Raw genomic sequence first — 19,586 nt, forward strand, 5'->3', positions numbered from 1 at the left:
CAGAAAAATAAGTGATGGCTGATAGTTCCCAAAATTTATTTTTAAAAAAATATTTCATTTGTAAAATGCCTAATGAAGTCCAATGAGAATAGACAGAAAGAGAACCACAACTAGATGCATTATGGTCAAAATTTTGAAAGACTGAAAATGTATAAACTAGTAAAAGGGAAGTGACTCATAAAATACAAAATTAGTTTTTGACTTAGTAGAAACAGTAAAAGGCAGGGTCCAGAGAGAGTATAGCGAGAGGGTGCTTGCCTTACATGAGGTCAACCTGGACTCAATTCCCGGCATTCCATACGGTTTCCCCACCACCAGCCCACCAGGAATGATTTCTGAATACAAAGCAAGGCATAACTTCTGAACACTTTTGTGTATGCCCTTCCCACAAAAATAAATTCAAGTGAGAAACAGTGGAGGACAGAAAGCAATAAGATGCACATCAAAAGTGCTAGAAAGATCCTATATACTACAAACTAGCTTTCAGAAGTGGAGACAAAATCAACACATTACCAAGTAAAAAACCAATTCCTAAGAACTGGCTAACAGTCTTGCTTTATCAAAAAAAATGTTCATTAGACTGAAGAAGTGACGCTGACAGTAAGTTTAATGTTTGTATATGTGCACACATATGTGAGCACAAGTTAAAGGTAATGATATACGATTATAATCACTTATTTTTCCTATCCTTACTGACTTCAGGGGCTGGAGCAATAGCACAGTGGTGTGGCGTTTGCCTTGCACGCAGCCAACATGGTCGATCCGAGTTCGATTCCTCCGCCCCTCTCGGAGAGCCCGGCAAGCTACCGAGAGTATCTCGCCCGCACAGCAAAGCCTGGCAAGCTACCCGTGAAGTATTTGATATGCCAAACACAGTAACAACAAAGTCTCCAATGGAGACATTACTGGGCCCGCTTGAGCAAATCGATGAACAATGGGAGGACAGTGACAGTGATTACTGGCTTCAGACTTCTGAAGAACAGCTTGTATCTTGCTGGTTTCTAGTTTATTGCGAGAAAGCTCCTTATGTTCACATTAAAGTATCCTCCCTGATAAGTTTCTGAAAGGAAAAAAAAAAGTAGATAGACTTGCCCAAGAAGGGTTATCTAGTCGTGCATATGGAATTAAGTATCAGGAGTATTTTCAGGATTTAGAAATAATTTTCAGTAAACATCATAAACTATTTTATCTCTTATTTTTTTTGCTTTTTGGGTCACACCCGGCGATGCTCAGAAGTTACTCCTGGCTCATGCACTCAGGAATTGCTCCTGGCGGTGCTCAGGGGACCATATGGGGTGCTGGGAATCGAACTTGTGTCGGTCATGTTGGCTGCGTGCAAGGCAAACGCCCTACCCGCTGTGCTATCGCTCCAGCCCCTCTCTTATATTTTTAACTTCTGTTTCCATGGTCTTTGGAGTTTATATCAAGCAAATGCTTATGGTTTCTTAGTAAAAATATTGCATTTCAGTGGGATTTATGAAGAACTGCTAAATGTTTACCTGACTTGCCAATTAAATGAATAGTTTTATGAGCTTATTGCCTTTTCTAGACTATTTTAACTCTTGATTTAGCAAGTTAATGATAAAATTGAATCACATTTGCAAACTACAGAAGTACTTCAGAAACTTGAATAGACTTTTCTACATTGCAAAGAGAAAAAGCTGCACTGAATCAGTTTAATGATCTTTTTTTCCTCTCCAGCTTTCACTGCTGCCTAAAAACTTTAGCTTAATAAAGTCTGGAATGATAGCCAGAACTATGCAGCTATAATTTAGGCATGGAAAAGAGTTAAGAATAATCTCCATCTCTTAATTCTCCTATTTATATTAATGTCTAATAATGGAATATGTAATAGTAATCAATTAGCTTATAGTATCATTCATATTTTTTATTTAGCTCCCACTATAATAAGAACAAAATGAGAAAGTAAGTATGTGAGCACCAAGATATCTATTTACATGCTTGGTTCCATTTTAGATGGTGACTGAAGGGAAAGTATTTCCTTAATATAGCTCAAGGAACTTAGCCAAACAGTCCAACACTTCAGGGCACAGGATTGGAACAAGTGCTCCTAGCTCTGCCATTTGATAGAAGTAATTTGTTAAGTGATTTGTTCGTGAAAATAAATCATTTTGTTTTTTCATGAATTATAAAAATTAAAGTTCAGAGACTATCTGGGTGTAATTTTTGATGATGCAGAGAGAAAGGGAAAAGTTCTTGGAGGCCATTTCTGTCTCTGAGAAGAAATAAATGCAGAAATCTCGGCAATTCTTGTCCTTGCTTTGAAAGAGGCTATGCCTGCAACTTTCCAGCAAGCTGTAACAATTTGTTTTTAAAGTCTCTGTCTCAGGTAATTCCACACGTGGGAGCTTAATTTAGTTCACAGTGAGTGCTTACAATTTTCCTCCTGAATGTAATCTTTCTGTAACAATGAAAGACTGTTGGCTATATCTGCAAATTAGATAAAGAGTAGCTGATATATTTCTCTCTATAGTGACTTTTTCATAGAATCATTGAATTACAAATTCTAAAAAAGAAAGAATAAATACAAACTTTCTTCCCATAACCCTAATGGACTCAGACTCCATTTGAGCTTCTCCTAGAAAATAGCATCTGAGGCATCATTCAGTTTTTAAAAACTGCTTTTCTTGTAAGTCATGTAGGATCTTCTAAACCTTTAATTCAAATTATCCTAATTAAATAATCTCTTCACATTGTTGCTTTATATTTCTTTATACTTAAATATGTATTTACTCAATAGATTTGAATAATGCTGCTCTAGAGAATAAGACGCTGTGTAGAAAAACATCTAACACAAATGTTTTAAGATCCAGAAAGAAAGAAATTTAAATGTCAGAATGACAAAAATGCAAAAGGGCAAGTGGCTATCCCAAAACAGGGCTTGGAGAAGGAAAGAGGACAGAAGGCCCGCGGCCACCTTGTCTGCAGTGGAAACTTTAGACAGAGCACAAAAATAAGTTTGTCTATATTCCATAAACTCACTAGACTTTTGACTGCCCCAATCAGGAGAGGGTCAGAAATTTCCAGCCCCTCCCTGAGCAGGACGGTCCTGTTGCTCCTGCTCCAAGCTGAATTGCCTCTTTTCCAGGCTGCCTGGCCTTTCCAGGTTGATCTAGAATGAAAGAAAGGGTTTTTCTATGATAAAAGCAGTAATTTCTCATGGTAGAAAACATTCAATAATACTAAGGTAAAGGTAAAGGCCCTCCCGTTGATCGTCGATTTGCTCGAGCGGGCCCAGTAACGTCTCCATTGGAGACTTTGTTGTTACTGTGTCTGGCATATCGAATACTCTCGGTAGCTTGCCGGGCTCTCCGAGAGGGGTGGAGGAATCGAACTCGGGTCCGCCATGTTGGCTGCTTGTAAGGCGAACGCCCTAATACTCAATAAAATGTAAAGAAGACCTAGAGAGAGCTTCAGTTAATTTCGGCATGTCTTGCTTGTCTTGCTGGTAGGGCATTTATAAATAATTGAGGGCATATTGTACATGCCACTGTTACTCATTTAGTTATGTCATGAAGAACTCCAGTGACCTCTATATTGCGTGATTATTTACTTTACATAGTCATTTAGAAGTTACCAGTATTTTCTCAGCCACCCTCTTTTCTAGGGACAGAAGGAGCTTTTTCTTTCTCCTGACCATAATAAATGACTATAATATTTATACATATACATCAGTACTTGTTCATATTTCAAATTATTGGCTAATTTGTTTAACTTTCAGGTTAATCACTTAATCACTTAACTTCCCGTTAGTCGTCGATTTGCTCGAGCGGGCACCAGTAACGTCTCCATTTGTCCCTGTCGCGTGCTAGTGTAGCCCAATGGCATCTGTTCGCTCCGGGAACATGAAGGGCCTCAAACCGATCGTTCATGATCTTGACGAAGAAGTCTGACCATCTGGTAGGTGGGCGGCCACGCGGTCTTTTGACATCCCGTGGAATCCAATCAGTAACAGCTCTAGTCCAGCGGTCGTCTTTAAATCTCATTACGTGACCAGCCCAGGTTAATAGCCTAAAGAATGTTTATCCATTGCCTGAGTGCTTCTTGTTCAGGACAGGGTTCTGCTGGGACTACCATGCTTCTGACCCAGCCTTGTAGGTGCACAAGTTCTATTTCCCATATAAAAATCAACACTTACGCAATTTGAACTGTATGTATCTTTCATACCTGCCTTTACGGTGGAACCAATGAGAGAGTTTTATAATTGCTGGCTCATACTCTAATCCCCTCCTTGAAGGTGAATTTCATCTGGCCTTTGGAATAGAAAGTGTCATGATTCTCTTCTACCTATGACCCTTCATAGGAGTGATTTCCAGAGGGACTATGTCTTGTGGCTCCTACCTTGAATGTTGATAGGTTCTAGCTTGACCCCTGACCCCAGTGTGACCGCTCTTTGCTTTCCTTTATTTCTACTGGACAGTCAACCTCTGCCATGATAGGAACACAGTTCAGTCATGTGACCCAGCTACAGGACTCCTGGCCCCTGAGGGTCAGATCTGGTCCCTTTCTGTGAAGCAGTCTACTTGCAGTCCTAAGTCAGTCATCCCCTTTCACTGATCTTCATTTGCTCTTTGCATTTTGAGGTCAATTGTTTTATGCAAAGTCTGATAACCTGTCTCCAATCCCTTCCTCATGTGGTTGATCTGGCCATTTTTGGTGTCCTTAGACAGAATGTTTCTTCTTTCATTTAATAATTATTTTTTCAATTTATATAACTTACCCTTGAGAACTGGTGAGAAGGAAGCAATGCAGGAAAGAAAAATTGCAGAAAATTAATATTACCACCTATAACAAAGATTTTTCTTTTCAGCGTCACTGAGGTTTAATTGGCAAGTGAAAGTGTAAGATACTTGAATTATATGTCATGGTGCTATGTCTATGTTATGATAGTATTCCTGCCATCTATTTTAATCAATATATTCATGACCTCATATATGCTAGTGTTGTTTTCCAATAATTTCTCTCAAAATATAATACATATAGAATAAAGCTCACCCGCTACATAGTATATAGTTTCATGAGTTTTGAAACATACCCAGTAGGGTATCTGCCACCTTACTCAAACAAAGTTCCTGTGTAAACATGTTTATACATCCTGTAGCAACTGCGGCATGATGGTAAGCTTTTGCTTCACTCTGTAAGAAATTTCACATTGTTCTCCAAAGTGTACTACTTTGTGTGTGTGTGTGTGTGTGTGTGTGTGTTTTCTTATAGAACCTTTTAGAGTTTCTTTTTTCTTATCACTCCCTCCACCCCTCGAAGTACCTGTGCCTTACAATAGACATTGATCTTTAACCATGGACTAGGCTACAGTTGGCACTGAAAGGAAGACTGGCAGAACTAGAGGAAAGTGGACTGAGGATTTCTGCCTGGCTGCTAGAGGAGATAGGGAGCATCAGTGAGTGAAAGAGACCTGTTCTAGAAAGAATTTGAGACTTTGTTTTGTTATTCTTCCTGTGGCTCCAGTGGTACCAATACCTTCAAGTTGCTGGAGGCTAAAAACAACTTAAAAGACACTTCTATTTGTAGTATGTTTTATATTAACAGTAATTCTGCAATATAATCACTTACTTAACTTCCCGTTAGTCGTCGATTTGCTCGAGCGGGCGCCAGTAATGTCTCCATTTGTCCCTGTCGCGTGCTAGTGTAGCCCAATGGCATCTGTTCGCTCCAAACCGATCGTTCATGATCTTGACGAAGAAGTCTGACCATCTGGTAGGTGGGCGGCCACGCGGTCTTTTGACATCCCATGGAATCCAATCAGTAACAGCTCTAGTCCAACGGTCATCTTTAAATCTCATTACGTGACCAGCCCATCTGATTTTCGACACCTTGGCATATGAGACAGCGTCCCTGATCCTTGATCGTCGACGGATGTCAGAACTCCGGATTCGTTCTCTCATTTGAGTGAAACGTGATATTCCAAGCATAGCTCTTTCTATTCTTCTTTGGGAGACCTGAATAGCATTCTAATCTTGTTTGCATAGGGCCCAGGTCTCTGAGGCATATGTTAATGCAGGAAGAACAGTGGAATCAAAGAGATGTGCCCGGAGCCGGAGGTTCTTCGTCCTCTTAGCTATTTCTTCGACGTTTTTGAAGGCATTCCAAGCCGCTCTCTTCCTCCTGCGCAGCTCAGGTGCCAGGTTATTTGTCATGTTGACCTCTCGACCTAGGTACACATAGCTGTTGCATTCGGAGATGGTCATTCCATTGAGAGCGAATGGGGCGTCAGGAACAAGACTGTTTCTCATAAACATTGTCTTCGAAGATTCAGCTGTAGTCCTACCTTTCCACACTCACGGTCAAAGTCAGCCAGCATTTGTGCCGCTTGGCTGATGTTTGGTGTTATTAAAACAATGTCATCAGCAAAGCGGAGGTGGTGTAGTTGCCGACCATCTATCTTCACTCCCATTCCTTCCCATTCCAGTCGTCGCATGATGTTCTCGAGGGTGGCACTGAAGAGTTTCGGTGAAATGGTATCACCCTGCCGCACCCCTCTCTTGACATCAACGATCACTTCTTTGTAGAATGGTGAGATCCTGGTAGTGAATCCGCAATACAGCTCACGGAGGATCCTGATGTATTGGGCTTGAATGCCCTGATTGGCTAGGGCTTCAATGACCGCTTCCGTCTCAACAGAATCAAAGGCCTTCTTTAAATCAATGAACGTTAAACAGAGCGGCATCTTGAACTCCCGAGAAACCTCAATGAGCTTGGTTATCGTGTGGATATGGTCGATGGTGCTGAATCCTTTGCGGAACCCGGCTTGCTTGCATGGTTGTCCTTCATCTAGTGTTCTACAATACAAGCGCGAATTCTGCAATATACAAATATATAAATACATACGTTACTATTGCCATTGTACAGATTTTTTTGGAGTGGGGGCAGTAGGGAGGGTCTGATCCCCCAAGCAGTGTTCAGACAATCTGGAATCCTTCAGTTCTGGGAATTACTTGGGCTCCTCTGTCAGTATTCAAGAGCCCACAGGACCACATCTGGGCTAAATCGGGCTTAACCATGTGCAAGGCATGTGCCTTCACTCCTGTACTATCTTCCTGACCCCTGTTATACATATGTTGGACTGAAGTTTAGATGGTGTACCTGACTTTTTCAGTGTTATATGGGTGTTTAGCACCAGAATTATCCAGTGTAACATGATAGGTAACAACAAGGCTGAGATTGTGCCTACTCTCCTTGGCATCACCTCAGAACTTTGTCTTCTGATAATAGCAGTTATCATATATTGGTTCCGACACTGAGCACGCTTCAATGTTGAGTCCCACTTATTCCCATTTTCAAAAGAGTCATTTATTTGGCTTATCTGGAGTTTTGTAGCTAGACACTCCCTGGCCTGGAATGGACTAGGACCTCTGAATCTTGGTTCTTTTTCATCTTATCCATGAAGGAGGACATGTCCATGTAGGAGGACATTCAAAAAATGTCCCCTTTTGATAGCAGAGAGAATTAAAAATGAGAGCCACAGTTTGAGCAGTACCTAGTAGACCGGGAATGGCTCCCAGATAATGCGCAGTGTCTTGAGGCCACTCCTGGCAATACTCAGCCAACCAGTTCTCAGGCCTTACAGTGTTACAGGCCCAGAAGGGGAATAGGGCTCCCAAGACCAAACCAGCTGTACTCAGCTATCTCCATGGCCCTACATTGGATTTTAAATCTGCAGCTTTTCACTTGAAGGTTTTATTTCTTTATTATCTGGCTATCAACTGTGTATTCCCTTTATTCCTATGGTTTTTTGTTTTTGTTTTTGTCCCTGTGCCCCAGCTGGGCCCAACACTGGACCTGATGCCTTGCCTTCTGATGTTCTCTTCCCCATCTGCTCATCTTCATCCTCCCTTGCTTCATCCTAATCAGAATTCATCTGCTTTTCTCCTGTGTTCCCATAGACTGTTCTGTGCATTTGTTGTTGTGCATTGTTGAGTTCAAGGTAGTGAACTCAAGTTTCAGAGCTAGGAGTGTTTCAATGTTTAGCATTAGTGTGAAAACAGGAAATTTAATAGTATCTTCATGAATATACTTTTACTGTTTTATTGAAATGAAGTTATTATTTGATACTATATTCATTTCTGTGGTAAAATATAATCAGTCAACATAGACAGTTCAGAGCAATCACCACAGGAATCCTGTTCACATTTATCATCCACCATATTTATAAATTTTTTTCCCTGGTGAAAAATTTCTTAAAGAAAGATCTGTGCTTTGCAGTCAAGAGTCCTGGGTCCCATTCCTGGCATCTTATAGTACCCTGAGCACTTCCAGGAATGGCTTTTAAACCAAATCAAACCAAGCAAACAAAAATGAATGATATTGTTAATAAGAATTCCCTATGACAAGATCTATATCATGAATGTTATCAAAAATAAAAAGTACATTGATATGAAGGTCAGTGTTTGCATATTTCTAAGTGTCATAATTGAAGATTCAACCCAAGCTTCCAAGAAAGAAGGATCTACAGAATGTGGCTTTAGAGAAGGAACTGGAAAATCATTCAGAATACTGGGGCCCCTGAAGCCCCTCTGGGGAGAAATTGATGAGGGTGCATACTGTGAAATCTCAGGCACAGCTCCTCAGGCAGAAGCACACAACAGAAAGGAGATTGACATAGATCGGCCTCTCCAGCTAAAGGTGCCCTGGGAAGAGTCAGAAGCTCAGACTGACCTCTGATTTGGAGCTCAGTGGATAGCACTGAGAGGACGTGATGGGCTATGCAGAAAGGTGGAGTATTTCTGGGCAAGGTGGGCCAAACCAAGCCAGCTGTGTGCCTAGGAGGTCAGGGGTCATCTTGGATGTGACCCTGGCAATATTCCAGAGCTGGAACTTTTCACCCACACCCCTTTCTGTATAATTATCCTGAGCAAAACCCTGTGTTTAAACAGTATACAAATCTGCCTAAAATATTCTGAGAATATTTTCAGTTGTTTATTAAACTTTCAGATTTCTAGTGGGAATCAGAGAATATTGGGTAGACTTGAAACAAAGGCTTAGAGAGAAAAGTGTAGGAAGAGAATCCATGGGCACCTGCCTCACAAGTCCTGCTCAAACACCTGCTAGCAGGAGAGCTGGGCAAGGGTCTGGGAACAGAAGTGGTAGCAGCTGAGGCCGAGAGCCTAGAAGTTTGTTCAAAAGTCATTGAGAGTACTAAGAAAAGGAAGTGGGATCTTGTTAGCATACTACTGAAACATTTTTGTCCCTCTTACATTAATTCAAAACACTCTGATCTCTCTTCCTCAAATCCAAGAATTTGGTGGTTTTGAAATTGAAGGATATCTTGTGACCTTCAGTCTTTGAGTACCATCATACAAGAAAATTAGGAGGAAGGAGAGCAGGCAAAGCTTGTTCCAGTTCTCCTTCATGACTTTTTTAAGTTTATTTTTTAAATTGACTATAATTAAGATCAGGCATTTCCAGTGGTTTTGGCATTTGTTGCCTTAGCGTCCAGTGACCTCACCTCACCACCATCAAAGAATGCACAGGAGCACTCACTCACAGCACTGGGTCAAGGTGGTTCTTAAAAGGTCCTTCTAGGAGACATAGAAGGACTTGGAAGAAAATGGGCATTTCTGTTGATGCTTTTCATCAGACCTCTGGGAAATCCTGTTTCCAAGCTACATGATTTCTATTAACTCAATGTATTGATCTTTTCTATAAATGGCCTTTAATATTTTGTCTCAGTTTATTTGTTCCAATATAAATATTTGCCTGGGGTTTATTTTCATTGTTTCAATTTTTTACATTCAAGTTATTTCATTTTGATGTCAGATAGGGTCTAATTTTTTGGTTTGAGTGTCAGGGACGGGACCCAGGGCCTTGCACATGTGAAGCAAATGGACTCCTTTACCACATCTCAGCCCAGGAGCCTACTGCTTCTCTTTCAGATAGTTAGCACTTAGAAAAAGGGCAGCACTCCCCCAGTGGCTTGATCCCCCATCAAAAAATAACTTTCAAACATCCAGCACTCTGATATGTTGAATGTAGTCAGATGCCACCTACTTGGAACTAAGGCTTTCTATATTCCGGATAAATTACCATATTGACCTTCTGTACTGTGATCTTCTTGCAGACCACTGGCTTAGTTTTAGCAGCACTGGCATCTTGCTCTGTACAATAGATTGTGTAGTTATTTAAGTACTTTGTTTCATTTTGCTTGTGGTAAATGAAAATTAATGGGTAAGGAGGAATATCAAGTTGTTATTTGCTAAAAATAAACGATACAATGCAAGATCAGTATCATTTAGTATCAAAGAATGTGACAAGTCTTTCTCTTTAACCCGAGGCTTATTGCTCTTAAGATACCTGAGGATATTAATGTAAAGTAGAAAGGAACATAGACATGATTGTGAAAGTAAGTTATGTTGGATTATATATGTGGGAGTGATATTGATTTGAAATAGGCCCAAAGCTATAAAGATCAGGAAACAAACCTCTCCAAGCAAAACTGGGCAGGGGACATACTACATTGGTGCTTTACTGTTCTCCTGCAACTATTCTCTTATCATATAAACCATCCTACCTGAAAAGATCAGAAGCAAACTGAAAATAAAGCAAGACAGTAGAGCACTGTCTAGCCTCAGCTTTTCTCTGGGCTCCCAGGTACATATCTTCCCCAAACCCTAGTGACTAGCCCCTGAAACACCTCCTTCCGTCACTTCTCTTGACTTAGCAGCTCTCCTGGCCGGTGTGTACCATAACCACCCCCCAGGACTCAAAATTAGACTCTCTACACTCATTCTTCTTTCTTTATTTTTTTCTTTTTGGGTCACACCCGGCGATGCACAGGGATTACACCTGGCTCTGCACTCAGGATTTACTCCTGGCGGTGCTCAGGGAACCATATGGGATGCTGGAGATTGAACCCAGGTCAGCCACATGCAAGGCAAACGCCCTACCCACTGTACTATCGCTCTAGCCCCACATTCTTTTTTCTACCCATTCCATTTTCCACCCTGCTACCAGAATCCCCGCTCTTAATGGGGAAATCTGATACTATCTGCAAATTAAACTCCATTTGAGGCACCCCTCTGTTGATCCCATGACTATTGTCTTTGAGATGCTCCTCCCCTCCCCCCGCCACTTCTATGGAGGTTTCCTTTTCACCCCTGGTCAGGAAAGTTCTTGGAGTGAACTCCTGCCTCCTAGGAAGGCAGTGGGCCTCCCCTGTCCTCTCAGAAACACTTGCTGTGCCCACTCTGTGTTCTTGGGACCCTGGTGAATGCCTCCTTCCCTCACTGGTCTGGAAGCTTCCTGTGCTGGCCCCTAGCCACCCTTCATCCTTAACTCCTAGGGACAATGTGGATGAGGGTCTCAAACACCACCTTGCCGGAGGGCAACCTACCCTGAGACGATTCCTTCAAGATTCTTTTACATTGTGTAGACAGATTACGTTGACAAGAATACTTTCAGGCTGGCTCCTCAATACTTCTAAGTCCGTGTTCCCCCTTGAACACATCTCCTGCTTGCTTGTCTCTATCTCTACTAGCTTTTTCCACTATGGAAAGTAAGTTTCAATAAAAACAATCATGCTTCTTTCACACACACACACACACACACACATATACACACACACACGCGCGCGTGCGCGTGCATGCACTTTTTAAATTCTGTTTTCTTATACAAATTTGAAGTGCCATCATACTTATAGAATACTGCTTTCGTGGAAGTTTTGAGCTGGCCTTTCAAGTTGCCTTTTTATTTGTCTCACATGAAATCTGAGTCTCCAGCGTTACATAGACTATAAATCTCAGGAAATGATAAGATCACACACTATTTCCTATTTTATTGTATTTCCATAGCATTGTAGTACAAAGATGGTGTTCAATATATATTTATTGCTTGTTATTTTAATTTGAAAGTAGTTTATAATAGTAGAATGTATTTTGGGAAGGAAATGAAAAACTCATCTACCATTCAAACTCACAGTTATAATTTTAGTGTTTTATCTTCTGATCTTCTCAGTTTATATTTTGCCCACCAGTACTCCAGAGATCCCAAGGCACACCCATCAGTGCTCAAGAGTCACCAGAGTTATACATGAAGGTTTGGGGTGGTGGTGGGGCATGCCATGGGATCTGTGCTAGTATGTACTTTACCACTTGAGCTATCTGCCCAGCTTTTTGGTGAAATTTTAGTATTTCCAGAATTACAATGAATATTAAGATGTTGTGTTCTCTTTTCTCTCTAAATAGTCTTAGTGTTGACTGATTATATTACATATGATATGATATGAACTAATTTATTCAGTTCAGTCATTTTTTATGAAGAATCACACTGGAGAAACAGCTGAGTGAGCTGTAATAGAGGCTCTTCATGTTGGAATGGTTCAGTTCCCGTCACTCCATGATCCCATGAGCACCACCAGGAATAACCCCTGAGCACTGGCATATGTGAACCCCAAATAAAGAATCACTGTGCGAGGTGCCACTGTATATTTCAAAATGATTCAAAGAAAATTAGGTAAAGATTTCATACTTAGATAGATACAGAATTTTTGGTACTTATATAATCACAGAATATTGTTTGGAAAAATACCCTAGTGATATTTTTACACTAGGAATAAATTAAATTTGTGACATTTCCTCTTCATTTTAGAAGGAAGAATATGCAAGGCTTTCATTCATTTGCTTAATAGCTTCTTTCTTTGTTTATTCAGCAAATGTATTAGGGCTTATACATGCAAGGCAGTGGTCTAGACTGGACATAAAGCTATGAATCACAGAGTCCTTGTAACAATGAAAGGAGTGAATGAGTGAATGAGTGAATTCATGTATAAACAAATGAGGTGATAAGCAGAAAAGTAAACAAGGATAATGGCATGTGTGTTTGTGGGGGGAGGGGGAACTATTCCTTTTCCACAAGGTCATGAAAGGTCCTGATGGTGACATTTGAGCACAGACTTAGATAGCATGAGGAGTGAGCTGTGCAGCTGACCTGAGGTGTTTGCTGGCAGATAGAGCCAGAGGTAGAAAGGCTCTGATGTGAGCCTACATGGTGTTTTCAAGGAATTGCAAGGACCGTGGAGGAATGGAGAGGGGCTGAAGCCATGTCTTGATGAGACCTTGAGCTTTCCTTCTGAGTGAGAGGGGAAGTAATAGATGAGTGAGATGGTCCGATCTGATTTGCACCGGTTTGCTTTTGTTCTCTAACCTCCTCCTGTCCATCAGTCAGGTCATCAGTGCCCACCTTTGTTACCCTCTGGATGAGTCGCTTTCTTTCATGAGGGCAGTGGGGGGGGTCACATCCAGTGGTGCTCAGGACTTACTCCTGCCTCTTAGCTTAGGGATCACTCTTGGCAGGCTCCAGGGATCATATAGGGTAATGGAGTTTGAACCCAGGTCAGCCATGTGCAAGGCAAGTGCCCTACCTATTGTACTGTCACTCTGGTCCCTGGATGAGTCACTTTCTTACCAAACCTATAAATTTATTTTTAGATACATGTGTAATATGCTCCTAATTTATCACTTTTAATACATCCAAATGCATGTAGATGAGTTACCATTGCCCAGGGTGTGACACAATCACTTGTGTTAATCGGTACTCCCAGAAATTGAGTAGACCATGTATTTGAAGGACCCTACAAGTGAATTTCTCATTGCTTTATCTCTTTCTCTTCTGAGGCTTTTTTAATTCTTTCTGAAAATAACAACTGCTTATATTTGTTCAAACTGCTGAAAACCTGACCCTGTGACACTCTCTCCCTCTCAGTATACAGGCTGCTTCAGTTGTGGAGTACCGGCAATCAGCCAAAGGGTGGGATTGAGTGTGCCAGCCCAATTATTAGATTCCTTGAGTTGCTTTATGTCACAATCCAAAGTTAATCTCATTAGTCGGCTTAAGACATTTATTTTTAAAAAACAAACTGTTACAGGTTATTTAGGGTAATTGATTTCCTTTTGTTTTCTTTCTTTCTGTTACAGGAGAAGATATCACAGCTTTCCCAGAGTGGGAGGAAAAATATGGAATGTCTTTCACCGCTGACTGAACATAACCAAATGAACTGTACTGACAGTAGTTTGAAAACCAGCAGTTAGCAGTTTGTTCAGGCTCTAACATTGTCCAGCACTTCCCAGAGCAAACTCACTGTTTACAAGAACTCTCGGCCTTACGACGCTTAGAACCTCAAGCTTTGTTTATTTAAAATATTTCTGCAAACGACAAGTACCTGGAGCCCACTTTCCAAAATGGCCATGGATGAGTATTTGTGGATGGTCATTTTGGGTTTTATCATAGCTTTTATCTTGGCGTTTTCTGTGGGTGCAAATGATGTTGCCAATTCATTCGGGACTGCTGTGGGCTCTGGTGTGGTGACTTTGAGGCAGGCATGCATTTTGGCTTCAATATTTGAAACCACTGGCTCTGTATTATTGGGAGCCAAAGTAGGAGAGACCATTCGAAAAGGTATCATTGATGTGAACCTATACAACAACACTGTAGAAACACTAATGGCTGGGGAAGTTAGTGCAATGGTTGGTAAGTAACATTGTTCTTTATGTGATGTCTGGCCTACTTCCTGTATTTTTGCCATTCCCATAAATGTGAAATGTCCTCTAACTTTTCAAAAACTTGTGTTTCATACTTCAGTGGATCTTATTAAGATTCTATTTTGATTCTGCTTGTGCATTTGAATTGGATTATAATTTTTTAGGTGTTGAAAATGAAATATTTGGGCCAGATAGAATAGCATGTAGGTGCTCAGAAAGAAGCCCTGAACACAACTTGGTGTGGCCATGAAAAAAACAAAGAAAAACAAACTTAAATATTGATCTTCTCAAGTTTTTTTTAGCAAACTTGATTGTTAATATAGATTTTTATTAAGAGAGAACTTTTCATAATATATAGGAAATAAGAGTAGAGTAGTTTTCTGTCATTTCTAAGTTGTTTGAAAGTTATTGAAGAAAGAACACTGCTAAGTAAATGTATTTGAAAAGTTTATGAGATTTCCTTAAGGATTTATTTATACTTTTGGTAGATTTTTCATCAATTAGAATGCAGTGTTTTAAGCAGTTAGATGCCAAAAATCTGTGTTAATTAATAAAACTTTTTGTACTCTCCATTTAAGACAAAGCAGTTACCAAATGAATCTTAAGTGCTTGTGTTTCAAGAAATTCTAGACTTCTATGTTATTTATAATCTTTTGTAAGCTTTTGTTTTGAGTTTCTGATTCTACCTCTAGGAGCTCCATTTGGAATGTTTATTTTGTTTTCCAGCCAACAGATCATTTGTGTGTCAACTATTTACAGTATGACCTTTCATTGGTAGTCTCCAGTTGTCCAGATGAAAGAGAAGTGTTAAGGGCCATGAACTATGTTAATAAGCAGATGGACTGGTGGGACAGCATGAATCCTCTCCTGCCCAAGGGGGCCTGAGACTGAAGCACTATGGGGCAGATTTCACTTACTGACCCTACTACAACTGAACAGGAAGTTGCAGGCAAAAATGCCTTCAGTGTAGCTGACAGGACTCTTTCTCTGCTTGCCTCTAGGGAGAGATGACGTCACAGCAGACAGCTGATCTATACGGGTATTTGGTTAGGGAGAAGAGGGTTAGAGAGGAGTTCTACCACCTTCTGCTTTCAACAGGACATCTCCTTTGTAGGACGAGTCCTGCAGTAGGAGGTAAGATGCTGGTGTACCAAGAATACAGGTCCCTAGTTATTTTTGTCTTTAGTGTTTCTTAAACACTCAGTATGCAGAGATTATTGGACAAGTTTAAGTTATACCATCTTCTTTCTGTTACAAGAAGTTTCAGTAGATGATATATTATAAAATAAATGTAACTAAGCATAATAGGCTACCACTATATACTTAGGAGTTGATAATATCTTGTGTTAAAAGATGGAATTAATTTACTTATTCTGATTGGGCATATATTTCTCATCATAGACATATGTGAAATTCTTTTAGAAAATTAGTTTTTTTATCAGATTTATCTTTGATAAGTTGATATAGAAGATTTGACCCTTTTAAGCTGAGGTTGAGATTTTTCCATTCAGGACATGTTGAAAGTCGGGTAGAATTGAAGAAAAGTACTAATAAAATTAAATTTCAACAAGAGTTTCTCCTTTTACTGGATGACTTTTCAGGAATGTTTATCAAAAAGATACATTAGTGAGCTGACTCTGGGACTCTTCAGTGGATAGCTGGTCACTGCCAACTCTCAAATATATTGTACCTTGTCCAGTTTTTAAAATTTCTCACCCCTGGCCTTTGGCACTTAACTGAAAGAAGAAAGAATACTTATCTCAACTAGAATTTTGGTTAACCAAGGCAATTTAAGTTTTGCTTGAATAACTTGATTTTGTTTACCTTGGTTTCTTTCTTTTTTCTTCTTTTTAATATGTGGTTAGATGAATCTCAAAGCCTGTTTTGTTGAGTATTTATAAGCGTTACCTAAATTTTAAAAAGTGGGTTACTTGCAACTGTGAGCTCTGTAAATGTAAGAAGTGAGGATAATTATTATTGGCTGGAACCAAAGCTGATTCTGTTCAGATGCCAGGATTCTTCCATTCTCCTCTTCTAAACTCAATGTTCATTTCTTCTCTCCCTTCCTTCTTTCCTATCCTTTTATCCTATTTGCTTTTTTTCTTTTGAAATTTCTCCACAAGCTCATGGGCCTCTGTGCTTTCTGATAGAATGTGGTAGCACTTGCGTTGGTTGTGTAGAGAATTGTCGGTGCCAGTTAAACTTACTGAACAACTTATCTTTGGGGACTCTAGCTCAGTCCTGAAGTGTTAGTGTATATAGTATGAAACCAATGGTTCCAGAAATCTCTTGAAAATTTAAAAATTAGCATTTTTCGCATGGAAAAATTCCTCAATAGTTGAAACATGCACCTTCTTGAACTCCCACGCTCGGAAGAGCACAGACCCCTCCCTCCCAGATGCCTGGACCCTGCCTGTGCTCACCCCTGCAGCCTTCCCAGGACCCTGCTGCCTCAGAGACACACGTCTTTCCCCCCCAACTTTCCTTCAGTCTGTCTTATATCCTTATCCCATGCTTACATTCTTTTCTCTTTGTAGGGGCCATTGTCTCAGGTGAAAGGTCTTTTTTTTTCTTGAAATTTTCTTCATATTAATGTACCCCCATGTGCCTGCAGAAATTCCTGAGGTTGAGGCCTCTCACCTCTCTTGCTGGTGAGGCGCAGAGTTTTTCCTTTTCCCCTCCCTGCAGCTGCGCCTTCGCCCCTCCCCACTGGCCTGCTCTCTTCCCTTCCCTCCCTCCACAGACACCCCGCTTTCATGACAAACCCTTCTGCTCCAGGACTTGTGCTATAGAGTGAGCCAGAGCAAGGATAGCAGCTTTCAGGAAGGAAAATTTCATGGTCTGAATGCAGTTGGGTGAGTTTATACCATTCTTGGAACATCAGACAATTATTTTAACCTTGACAAGCATATACATCATCACATTTGTTTTTCTTCGTCATAAAACATGCCCTAACTTCTGACTTTATTTTTAAAACAACCTATTCCCTGGGGAGCCCAGGACTTAGATGTGAAGGTTTCAGGAATCATCCCTGGGGAAGCCCAGGTGCTTCCATGGAGCCTGACACTGGTTTGGCAGCAACAACTGGCCCCTTCTCCTCCCAACACATGCCACAGGGATAGACACATGGTCACTACCCAAAGGTCATCTTGCACTGGGCTGAGAGAGCAGCTGTCAGCATGGTTTTACACACTGGCCCTGTGAGGCCTTCAGTGACCCCCTGGAACTCTGATAGTCTTCAGGGAAATGCCAGGGGTCTACTTGAAAAGTTTTGCTATTGCCAAGCAACCAGATTTCAAGAATTAACATTTGAGATTAATAATGTGGCCTGCTTCTCAGCCACACCCTTTGTTCCCTTACAGTTCTATAGGAGCTTGTCAACAACTGTTTCTGAAAATGATCCCTCCCAGCTGATGCTTTTAATACTCACTGAAAAATTTGATCTGCTTATGAAAATAACTGAAGTGAACTGTAGCCTATAAAAATATTAAGCCTGGAAAAGAATGGTGAAATTGAGTGAAAAGGACACAAGGCCAAAGCTAAGGGATTCTCCTATCGCCCTACAAAATAGAAGGCTAGAGAGAGCAACGCAAATACTCAGCTTCTGACCAGTCTAGGAACTGATGTCCAATATAGAGTTAAGACTCACTTCTCACATGAAAGACTGAAATCAGAACACAACACAGTGTCACTCTCTCTTACAGACTGTTAGGACATGGCCAGTGAGTGTCTTAATATCCTCATTCTGGGTCTATGAGGCAGAGCAAGAGGATCTTTGCTAATGTGGAGCCTTTCTTGTTTCTTTGGCTTCATCACATTTTTTAGTATTGTGCTTGGTCTGGGCTACACTTCACCCAGGAACAACTTTATCATCAGCATATCTACCTAAGTATAACAAAGGCCAGTAAAAAATGGGCATTCTCTAAAGACCCTATAATACTTTTCTTTAAACAAATTATTGCTACTCATTCAGTGTTGGAGAATGTTCTATTGAGAAAAGAAAACTGACTGATTTCTATCAGGACTTTAGTGTTTGGTAATAGTATACACAGGTCAGTATTGTCACGGAAGTCAGTAATTTAGACTTCTTCCTATGGTGGCTAACTAAAATACTCTGTATCTGACTTTTTCTTTCTTTTTCCATCTTTTAACCTTTAGGTTCAGCTGTTTGGCAGCTGATTGCATCCTTCCTGAGACTTCCCATCTCAGGTACTCACTGCATCGTCGGTTCCACCATTGGATTCTCACTTGTTGCCATTGGTACCAAAGGTGTGCAGTGGATGGAACTTGTCAAGATTGGTAATTGCTCTTTTCTTTTAACCTATAAAAGGGGAAAATTTACATTTTCTAAGGAAATTTGTATTTAAAATTATGACAGTGTCCTTCCTTGATATATCAAAGTTCAAAATATTTATATGAGTAATATTCTCCTTTAAAATCTGTTAATGAAGATCATGCATTATGTCTTAGAGAGTTGTTTTAACTCCAGGCACCTTTTCAAATGTTGTGTTGTCATTCAACCTTTTATCTTTTTGGTTTTTGGCCCATCCGTGGCGATGCTCAAGAATTACTGTTGGTGGTGCTCATATGAGATGCCAGAGATCAAATCCGGGTTGACTTTTTGCAAGCCTAGAGTCCAACTAGTTATACTGTCACTCTGGCCCCTGTCATCCAACTTTTAATATGAACTGTTATCTGTTGTCTCAAAGCAGAAGAGAAATTGTCTGATTGAAATTGGTTGGTATATCAGAGGAAATCTAGGTCCAGAGGAAAAGCCCTTCAGTTTTTAGGTGTTGAGTTCATGGTTCTTAGAAGCCTTCAGGTGAGTCAGTGTTGTCAGGACCACCCTCTCCTGAGAGGAAGTGTACCGCCTGTCAGAGTCTCATGCCTGCCACCAGACTCTGGAAAGGTCTTACAGCCTGCTGCCTGGAGGTGCTTTTTGGCAAAATAAAACCCATCTATCCTCTAAGAACCAGCTCACCCAATGTGTAAGAGACCCCTCCCCCACAGGGTCTGGGTGACTCATGGTGGGGATTTGCATGACTTCTGAAGTTCAGCAACCTCAGAGGCTCTGCG

At 40.6% G+C, this 19,586-nt stretch overlaps 1 protein-coding gene across 6 annotated transcripts in view; it reads left to right on the plus strand.

Annotated features, from left to right (window-relative positions):
• Positions 1-19,586, plus strand: part of SLC20A2 (solute carrier family 20 member 2) — a 125,256-nt gene that overhangs the window by 48,424 nt on the left and 57,246 nt on the right. For 5 of the 6 annotated variants that reach the window (XM_056116959.1, XM_056116964.1, XM_056116960.1 and 2 more), the window contains 2 exons: positions 13,947-14,499; positions 18,669-18,809. In XM_056116959.1, coding sequence (XP_055972934.1) covers positions 14,211-14,499; positions 18,669-18,809 — 430 coding nt within the window. In that variant the 5' untranslated portion in view covers positions 13,947-14,210. Of the gene's footprint in view, positions 1-13,946; positions 14,500-15,511; positions 15,645-18,668; positions 18,810-19,586 lie in introns of those variants that run through there. The other variant, XM_056116965.1, reaches the window with a different exon arrangement.

Source organism: Sorex fumeus, unplaced genomic scaffold (genome assembly GCF_029834395.1).
Source record: "Sorex fumeus unplaced genomic scaffold, SorFum_2.1 ptg000033l, whole genome shotgun sequence".
NCBI lineage: Eukaryota > Metazoa > Chordata > Mammalia > Eulipotyphla > Soricidae > Sorex > Sorex fumeus.